Source organism: Punctularia strigosozonata (assembly GCF_000264995.1).
Source record: "Punctularia strigosozonata HHB-11173 SS5 unplaced genomic scaffold PUNSTscaffold_11, whole genome shotgun sequence".
NCBI lineage: Eukaryota > Fungi > Basidiomycota > Agaricomycetes > Corticiales > Punctulariaceae > Punctularia > Punctularia strigosozonata.
Window position 1 is genome coordinate 553,565 of NW_006767443.1, and position 9,975 is coordinate 563,539.

The following is a 9,975-nucleotide window of genomic DNA, read 5'->3' on the forward strand; positions in this document are numbered from 1 at the left end:
CAGCAGTGGTCGCTCATATGTCAAGATCGAGACGGAGCTAAGTCCCGACGCCGGAGGTGGTGACGTCCGGACCTAGCGAGATGATTGTCGGAGTCGAGTCGGAAGAGAGTCGGAGAAAGTCGGAGGGAGTCGGAGCAGAGTTTCGAGATACAGAGAGTGAGTGCGAGTACGGACCAGACTCAAGCTTTAAGGCTTGAGTCGCTACGCGCTCTAAGTCCGTGTCGGAGCAGAGGAGTAACTTAGTCGATATTCGAACTAAGGAGTTAGAGTACAGGAGCTAGGAGTTTATATACGCGGAGGCACGGTTCGGAGCTCGTATCGATAGGGAGTTATCGGAACTATGAACCATGTGGAATAAGGAGTTATCGGAACTATGAACCATGTGGAACTGTCAATCGTAAGGACGGAGCATATGGTTACAAGCTGATAATCGGAGGTAGAATAAATCCGAAGGGAATATCAAACCGTTAAAGGCATATCGGTCGTGAACGTCGGAGTTGAATCCGTTATGACTCGAGAACTACCGGGACGTTGAGTCGCCGGAGGACTATTCATGTGATAACGTAGGTCCGGTACCGGAGCTGCTACTCCGATGGCGGACAACCCGGAACGACCGGAGCTATCGTACTTGGCCCGGTTATGGCCCAAGATCCGACACGTGACAATAATGCGTATATGGTGTTTGCTGATGTTTCCGATCTCAGGTGGACCCTCCGCTATCAGGCGAAGGAAACGAAAGCAAATGCCACAGACACGGCGAGGTCTACGCTACAAGAGCGCCGCACAGCACTCTATCGGAACATCCAGAAATGGTACGACGTTCAAAACTCCTACATGCCAGCAGCCCTTGCGCGCCGTTCTTCACATCCTGCGGAAAGCGGCGAAGAGGTTGCAACAGTGACTCATGCTGAAAATCTTGTGATATTGATGCCGTCCGACATCGAGGTCCCTGAGCTCCGCAGCTCCGGATGCATTGGCGGCGTGATCGACATCGAAAAACAGTACGCCACGGCAAGAATGAAAGACGGCCTAGTCAACGTCCGACAGTTTCTGTGCATCAGATCTGCCGCACGCCAGAAGATGAAGCATTCATTGGGCGGTATGAATGATTCGGGTCACTTTTGTTCGATGCTCACAAGTTCTCAGGTCAGAAAGAAGGGACGCGATCGAAAACACTTCTCGGTTCTGTGTCGAAGAAGCTACAGCATGCCGTCAACGTATATCGAACATCATACGCGGCCGTCAAGACTCTTGACCCGAGCGGCGACTGGACGATGTATTATCAGGTTCTGTCCGATGACGACATCCGAGGCCCGTTTCGTGACGTCCATCTGGATGATGAAACGGAACGGAGGAGGACACCGTCCTGGATTTGGACCGTGCCTGGCATCCAACGGACGTCGGCGGAAACGGATGACCGTGATGCCGACGAGTACATGCGCAGCGAATGGGCAAGGCAGCGGGCACGATCACGAAGATGCGCGGAGGAGATCGTATTGCTTGTGGAGGAGATGAGGCATGTACTGACGTATCTCCGATCGAAGGTGACCTGGTGGGATCAACAGCAGGACGGACGATTTGCAGAAGACTGCGTTATGCGCGGACTTAGTGCTTACGCGCACCGTCAATCGCGCATACTTACCAATCTTGGCAGTGTCTTCGCGGCGCAATGGCTACCATTACTCAAGATCTCCGCTCTTGGAGGTGAATGGATATCGGAGTTCGACACCTTGGGTAGTCCGCAGTCCAGTTCGCCCAGTAAGTACCTCCTCGCTAGTGAATGCAATGAACTCACAATTGCTTTGCCAAAGCCGCCACAGGTGCGCTTTGGAGAGAACCATTTCCAAGTCATGTCAATTAACAGGGATCTAGGCCCATTGTCTACAGCCTCTTCGATTCCCGATATGCCGCTGCCAATCACCGCGTCACCAACTTCGGGACACATCGCGACACGTTAGTCATCTGTTGGCGATCCGTTCCCGCCTCTATTGATATGCTCATTAGCGTGTGCTTCGCATCAATCAGAAGACGATAACTGTGTAGACGATGAATACGAATCGGACACAGAAGGTGAATATAGTGACGAGAGCGACTCAGAGGGTGACGAGGTTCCCGAGTGGGCGCGTGCCGACGACATGCAGTGACTGAGCGCATTCACGCAGTCTTTCCGCCTTTCTTGCCGCAGGAAATAGGCCCTCTGTATTTGTCTGATCTGTACGAAGCATCGCACGATGTAACCTCAGAGTCCTAAATAGTTCTCCGTGCATGAGTACGCTGGTCTGTTGTCATCTCCACTCTCCTCTAATTGATGAAATGGTTGAAGAGCTTTGCCATTGCATCGAGAAACCCAGACAACGTGGACCTGATGGGCGCAAGCTGACCTTGAGAGAGCTGATCGCGCTCATGGAGCAGCCCTTAGCGGAGAAATGGTCCAAAATCAAGGTGAGCGACTATGTCTGGACTGCGATTATATTCTACTCATTGACACATGGGACGCGGATATAGGCGCTCATTTGAAAGTTGGCGTTCGAAAGACTGGTCATAGGCCGAGTTTATCAAAATCAGCCTATGTTCGCCACCGGGGCGGTGGTCGGTGAGGTACATTATTGCAATGATACGCACAACGTGCCATGATACTCATAAATATCAAGGTCGCCAACAGTGAAGGAATGAATTTCTTGTGGGACTACGTGGACCTCTGGCCGCTTCGTTTATACCTTCGATTTTTTCTTTCTGTTTACGCGAACCCCAGCCTGCCCAGCGGCATTGCCTTGAAGCTCAGAATGGCTCTCACAGCTTTCGACGATCATTCCATGCTTCCGGAAACTGCGTCTGAATCTACGGCATCTGTACCAAGTGACGACGACGCCGATGCTCCTGAACAGAATCCGGATCAATGCTATGGCGTATGTTTCCTCGTACACTTTTCTATTCTGTCTATTTACAGAAGCACAGGATGCAATCGTGCTGCCCTCTTCGTGAACGCCTGCGGCATGACGTCGACGTGATGAACATAACTTATCGACGTGCAGGAAGCGAGCACCGAGCTTTGCTCGGTGCGCCGTCTTGGAGATAGGGAACACGTATAGGAGCAATGTCAGACGAGCTCCATTCAAACTCCGTGGTTGCGCTTTACTTCGTTACTGGTGTATTTCCTGTAGACTTTGGCTGTGGAGCATCATGATATGTACACCCACCATCTTTCGCGTGTTAATGCCAAGCTCGCAGCCAGACAACGTACACGACGGGAGCGGCGTGGCATGCAGAAGGGAATAGTAATACATAGCTGTCATCCAACTCGGGTACACCTCGCCTCGCTATAAAATTACAACAGACTGTAAGCTGAGCCCCACGTCACGGGCTGCCACCACGATATCACCCACACCTCTCCCGACGCCAGCCATACATACGAATCCATAGGTACCCTCATCCTCCTACGAAGATGAAAGCACGCCTAACAAGCCTTGTGGAAGGTGGACATGAACACAAGGCCAGATCGGGACATTGATGCGAGGCCGCCACACTGTTCCACTCCAAGATCATAAACTTGCGAATCCCAGAACTAGGATTGTTGGCATCCCGGTTAGCGCTAGCTGCGTATGCATGAAAGTCAAGAATCTAGACTGTGAGCCTTAGCTCTAGCGATTAATACAGCTAACCTAGCACCGAGGTGAACACCCCGAGATATTCGGGCCATGTGAGGGCGCAAGGTTCTTCCGCCTGGTGTTGAGTTCCCGCTTCTCTCCTGATGCCAGCCGTACACGCACCTCCATATGTACCTTCATCCCTCCTATTGAAATAAAAGCACACTGGATAAGCCATGTGCAAGGTGAACGTGAACGTGAACGAATAGCCATACCAACATATTGACGCGAGGCCGTCACGCTCTTCTTGCCGAACCTGATCACACAAGCTCGCGGGTCCCAAAATCAGCGTTGTTGGCACGCCATGTCGCGCTAACTGTATATGCATGCACGTCAGCAATTGGTATTGAGAGCCCAAGCGCCAGCTGTGAGATTCAACCGCTCATGTTGAAACGTCACATCACCTAGAGATGCTGGGTCTTGTGATTTGAGGTGAATGGCGACGCAATATATTCAGTCGTACCTTATAGGTGGATGGCGGTAGCGCCGAGGTCAAGCAAACGGTCCTAAGTGGAGACAGGGTGCTACAACTCTTGAGTAACAGTACTACTTGTACGGTCAAAGACTATCTGGCACGTATAGGTATGAGCACGTACTGTCAAACGTCCGCCCCAGCTCTATGCACCCTCTGGAATGCCTCTGTCAACCCGGGTATTCTACTACTTTGAGTCGCTCTTCCAAGCCATGGTGGGGATTCACTGCGTGTTGGAGTTATCTTCATTGTTGAAATGCGAGGGATGCAGGGCAAAGGAGAGAGGAGAGGACCAGGATAGCTGTCGTCGTGCCAGGTGCCAGCTGAACGCCCAAGGCGCGTCCGAAAGCAGACACGTCACATGACCTGGGGATAAGCCCTGGCAACACCCGCTCGACCCACATCCTCGCCGACCCGCGCTGCCGATCAGTTCATCAAGTGTATTCAAACTCAGCTGTATGTTCTGGCCACTCTCTTCTGAGCAATGCTTGATACGTTGTAGACTATCTCGTCATGGCAAAAAAAAATCGGCCATCGTGTGGCATTAAAGGAGCAGTTCAACCGCGACCCAAGGTAAGTAACTCATTTTTTGTCGCCGTTAGCGAATGCTAAGTGTATATCGGCAGTAATGAGAAGAACCAGGAGAAGGGATGACGGAGATTGAAAGAGTGATACGAGTTTCCGGATTGGGTAGGGAGTGCCGTGGAATGACCGGTGCCGCATTGTGCCGTATGTCTCGCTGGGTCCGGTTTCGTAAATCTACCTAGAGCGGCCGATCAATTGTAACGCTTTTCGCGCACCCAAAGGTCTACCGAACTGCAAAAAGCCGACCGACATCTCAAGCCAATCGAGCCCCCGCGGTGTTCCGATCCCGAATCATCAAAGTAGTATGTCCATCGACAGTTTCATTTACGATAGTACAAACCGCGCATGCCACTCCCATACCATGAAACGAACTATCCCTACGACAACAATTGCTCAATGAAGCGGCCCTGGACACGAACGACGATACCTTGTAGCGAACGCACTCATCGGGGTACGTACAAAGCGTCCAGGGTGGTGCGAGTCCGATGTTTGATATCGACCATCGCACTCGTCCGGCGGTGTACGACAAGTTCTGGTAGTAGCTGCAATTCTCGTAGGCATATGTGCGACTGGAGGGACGTACAAGATGATAATGGTGTGATCGATCGTGGAATTGAATGGTTTCAGGGGAGCGGCGGTGGTATAGGCATACCTGGCACATCTGAACGAAGCAGGCACTGATTAATAACAAGGAATATTCGTAGAGAAAGCACTCAGCGGAAGCGAGGCGAGTCCGATCCTTAGAACCAACAACATCATGCGAGCTGGTGTGGGGGAGCTGGGGCATCTAAGTCAAGCGGCTGTTGTACGCGAGCAACAAATCTTTGAAGCGAGCTGCAGCTCGTAGTTGCGTATGTGCCAGAGCATTTGCGAGTGAACGGAATGGTTTACCCAATCTGACGATTCATCAAGGCGACGGCAGTGTATACGTACCTGTAATATGTGGCAGAGGGACCAATGCGCGCGCGCGATGGTCGTCGGGGAACTTGCAGGAGTATATGCGAGAGATTGCTTGATGCATGCAATCCCATCCTCAAATCTGACAAATCGGCAGGGCGATGGCAGTGCAAGTGTAGCTGGAGTATGTGGCAGCGTGCCAGGTTCAAGGTGCGAGTTACCAGGGTATATGCGGGGAACCGCTGGATGAATGCGGTTCCAATACCTGTGTGTAGCTGGAGTATGTGGCGGAGCGATCGATGCGTGGTGTGCGTGCCAGGTTCAAGGTGCGAGTTACCAGGGTATATGCGGGGAACCGCTGGATGAATGCGGTTCCAATACCTGTGTGTAGCTGGAGTATGTGGCGGAGCGATCGATGCGTGCCGGGTATATGCGAGAGATACGAACCTGATCTTAAAAATGACGGTCTACGAGACGAAGGCAGTGTAGAGGTAGCTGGTATATGTATGGTAACCTCGGCGCGTGCATGGAGAGTCCTTGTAAAGAATGTAGCAAATGCCAAAGTTGCCGAGGTGTATTCGGTGGCGGTGGCGGACTACACAGCGCGAAACCGCGAGACCACCTGGGGTCTTGGTGGAGTATATAGCTGAGGTTGGTGCTGGCATGGCGTTCGCCTGCACGTCGTAGGTTCCAGCTCCTGCTGCAATATATAATCCAGGTGTGCTATTGTGCGCGCCGTCATGGCCACCTTCGATGTGCACGTTTAGCTGCACTTTATAGTGGAGATCCAGTACTGCGCTTTATGCAGGACGTTTCTTCGGTTATTGCTGGCGTACTCTTACTGAAACAGTCACTAGGGCTGCCGGGGACACGCGTTCGATGCCGTTTCCTGCTACAGGCGGTGTACGCCAGCCATACGGCGAGTTCGTCTACTGCCGGACACCACCACGCGCTGCAATTGCGGTAGGGCCTCTGTGCATGTGAATCCACCCGGAGCCGTCCTCGGCGCCGGATGAGTACATCCAACGACAGTCGGTATCGTGTTCATTTCCAAACGGTGACCATCTGATCATCGACTTCTGCAGCCATGCAAACTCGCTTCTATCGACACAGCGACGGTGGTCGACGGGTGGTCGATCCTTCTACGAGACCAATCACCCGTGGCTGCGCCTGCTAAGCTATTTTTAGCTCACCAAGCGCAACCGTCATCAAGGCTTCTTGGGGCATCTGTCCATTGCTACGCTGCAGTGCACAACGCGTCGACGTCGCCTCGTTCCACATGCTCAGCCGTGCTTGTCGTGCTGATCACCGCCTTCTCGCCCAAGTGTCGTACCTTCGCCCCGGCATGTCTTGTGCAACGGATGTACAAAGCACATGGCAAATCCGTTACCGGGGACGCGGCCTTCCTGCTCGTCCGAGTTGTATAAAGGCGCTAGCCTGCAGACCGATAGAGCAAGGTACTTCGGTCCTCAACACCCTTCCGGCACAGTCAGCAACTCGGTCATCCGTTGCAGTCAGCTCGCCATGGTCGCCACTCGCCTCTTCTTCGCCTCGCTCCTCGCGATCGTCTCTGCCAAGCCCTTTGAGAACTTCGTGGTGCACGAGCAGCGCGATGCCGTCCCCTCCGGCTTCAAGGTCAAGGCCCCTGCCAGCCGCGAGACTATGCTCAACCTCCGCCTTGCGCTCACCGAGAGCAACTCGGCCGGTCTGATCAAGGCCCTGTACGACGTCAGCACCCCGTCCAGCAAGAACTACGGTCAACATCTCGCCAAGGAGGATGTAAGCATCATCCTTCCGCTTACGCTTGCGGGTGGCTGATTAGACGCTTGTCCTCGTAGGTTGAGGAGTTTGTCGCTCCCAAGCAGGAGTCCGTGGAAGCTGTCACCGCCTGGCTCAAGGAGAACAACATCTCTGCGAAGACCCTCTCCCCCGCCGGTGACTGGCTCGGCTTTTCCGTCTCCGTCGAGGATGCCAGCAAGCTCTTCGACGCGGACTTCTCGGTCTACACTCATGAGGGTTCCGGCAAGGACATCGTCCGCACCCTCTCGTACTCCATCCCCGCGAGCCTGAAGGAGCACATTGACTTCGTGCACCCCATGACGACGTGAGCATTTCCAAAGCTGTCACGATTATCTGTGTCTTAACTCATCGACAGGTTCTCCGCCGTGAACGGCATCAAGCCCAAGGTCTCCGCCTCGGCACCGAAGATCGCCTCCAACATCACCGAGGACATCTCCTCCGCCTGCGCTAACCGTGTCACCCCGACCTGCTTGCGCTCGCTGTACGGCATCCCCAAGAAAGCCGCTTCCGAGAGCTCCAACAAGCTCGCCGTCTCCGGTTTCATCGAGCAGTACGCCAACAAGGCCGACTTGAAGACCTTCCTCGGCAAGTACAGGACCGACATGTCTTCCTCCACCACCTTCACCCTCAAGAAACTTGACGGTGGCAGCAACCCCCAGAGCGGATCGGAGGCCGGCGTTGAGGTGAGACCCTGTCAACGACCAGCCCTTTCTCCCATTACTGACAACGTTCTGCGCTTAGGCCAACCTCGACATCCAGTACACCGTCGGCGTCGCTACCGGCGTGCCCACCATCTTCATCTCCGTCGGCGACGACTACCAGGACGGCGATCTCGAGGGCTTCCTCGACATTGTCAACTACCTCCTTGACGAGGACACTCCTCCCCAGGTCCTGACCACCTCCTACGGCGAGAACGAGAGCGACATGTCCCGGTCCCTGGCCAAGTACGCTTGATTCATCGTCCACCCCGTTATCGGCGACTGACTCTCCCACAGCAAGCTCTGCAATGCTTACGCTCAGCTTGGTGCTCGTGGCACTTCCATCCTCTTCGCCTCCGGTGACGGTGGTGTCAGCGGTTCCCAGAGCTCGTCCTGCTCCAAGTTCGTCCCGACCTTCCCCTCGGGCTGCGTAAGTCTCCCCCCTTCGCATACACCCCGCATTCGCTCACACCGCATGTCTCTCCAGCCGTACTTGACCTCCGTCGGCGCCACCACCGGCATCAGCCCCGAGACCGCTGCCGACTTCAGCTCCGGCGGCTTCTCCAACTACTTCGACATCCCCGACTACCAGTCCGACGTCCACGCCGCCTACCTCAAGAAGCTCGGCTCGACCAACTCCGGCAAGTACAACGCGACCGGCCGCGGCTTCCCCGACGTCGCCGCGCAGGGTGTCAGCGTCGAGGTCGTCGTCGACGGCTCGACCGAGCCCGTCGACGGTACCTCCTGCGCCTCGCCCATCTTCGCCTCCGTCATCTCGCTCCTCAACGACCAGCTCATCGCCGCCGGCAAGAGCCCGCTCGGCTTCCTCAACCCGTGGCTGTACGAGAACTCGGACGCGCTCAACGACATCACCTCCGGCGACAACCCGGGATGCAACACCAACGGCTTCCCCGCCAAGGCCGGCTGGGACCCCGTCACCGGCCTCGGTACTCCTGGTGAGCATTCTCGTTTGCAGGGTAGCCTGTGGAACATGTCGCTGACTGGCATGATTCTCCTAGACTTCGACAAGCTCAAGACTGCTGCTGGCTTGTGATAGATCTAGAGTTCGCTCGCTCGTCTCTCCGCTCATGACGCACTGGCACGCATACCCCTGTTGTATCAACTAGCATAGCATTTATCGGATCTGCATTTTTTTTTTTCGACTCGTGGTGTGTGCTGGAAAACGGTTTTTATGAACCGCTGCTTGGCAACCTCGATCACTCAACTCCGATCCCGAAGGCGGGTGTATATAGCCGTTGACGCTGACACTGACAGTGAATTCGAGCAGTCCTGAACGCCCGCAGCCTTTTCGCTCCTGACCCCCGTTTCCGTTCAGGCTCGCAACCTTCCGAGCAACTGCACTTGGCTTTCATCGTTGTTCTCACATCTGCGGACGGATCCGCATCCGCTCAGTACAGAGGTGTTACAGATATCCGCCAATGCGAAAACAATAATAATTCTTCAACCCCATTTCGACAAACGATGATCCGCCGGGCGAATGCTGGAACGAACGTTAACAACGCCGGTATCGAAGATCGGGGAAAGAACGCGTGCAGGATCTGCGTACGTACGTACGTGCACGCTTTGTCGTGACTTTTGCTGCGGGTTTTCAAAAAAAAACGAGGTTGGACGGGGATCCGCGAGTGCAAGCCTGAGTGCTCCTGGAACGTGGACGAAACATTTAAACCTCGTGCCGAATCGCAATCACCACCGCCGTAGGACGAGTGATGGAACGAAGGACGCCGCCAGCCCGATCCCGGAGTGGTCGATGCGGCGGTGAGTCCGATCCGTTCGGTTCGGGTAGTCTCCGAGTCTGCCTTGCAATAGCGCGTGTCGTGCTGCCGGTGGAGGTGATAGGCGGCGGGGGTGGACGTGCCGG

At 54.6% G+C, this 9,975-nt stretch overlaps 2 protein-coding genes across 2 annotated transcripts; both read left to right on the forward strand.

Annotated features, from left to right (window-relative positions):
- Window positions 1–1,445: 1,445 nt before the first annotated feature.
- Window positions 1,446–1,733, forward strand: PUNSTDRAFT_35610 (uncharacterized protein; the record flags this gene model as incomplete). Its single annotated transcript, XM_007386538.1, has 1 exon — window positions 1,446–1,733. A coding segment is annotated over one exon (288 nt), but the record flags the coding sequence as incomplete, so codon positions are not given.
- Window positions 1,734–7,086: 5,353 nt separating this feature from the next.
- Window positions 7,087–9,240, forward strand: PUNSTDRAFT_106327 (family S53 protease). The gene is made up of 7 exons (XM_007386539.1): window positions 7,087–7,377; window positions 7,437–7,702; window positions 7,754–8,081; window positions 8,140–8,342; window positions 8,394–8,526; window positions 8,584–9,052; window positions 9,116–9,240. Exons 1-7 carry the CDS (start codon window positions 7,123–7,125, stop codon window positions 9,148–9,150), a joined length of 1,689 nt encoding a protein of 562 aa, XP_007386601.1. The 5' UTR covers window positions 7,087–7,122; the 3' UTR covers window positions 9,151–9,240.
- The last annotated feature ends 735 nt before the right edge of the window (window positions 9,241–9,975 follow it).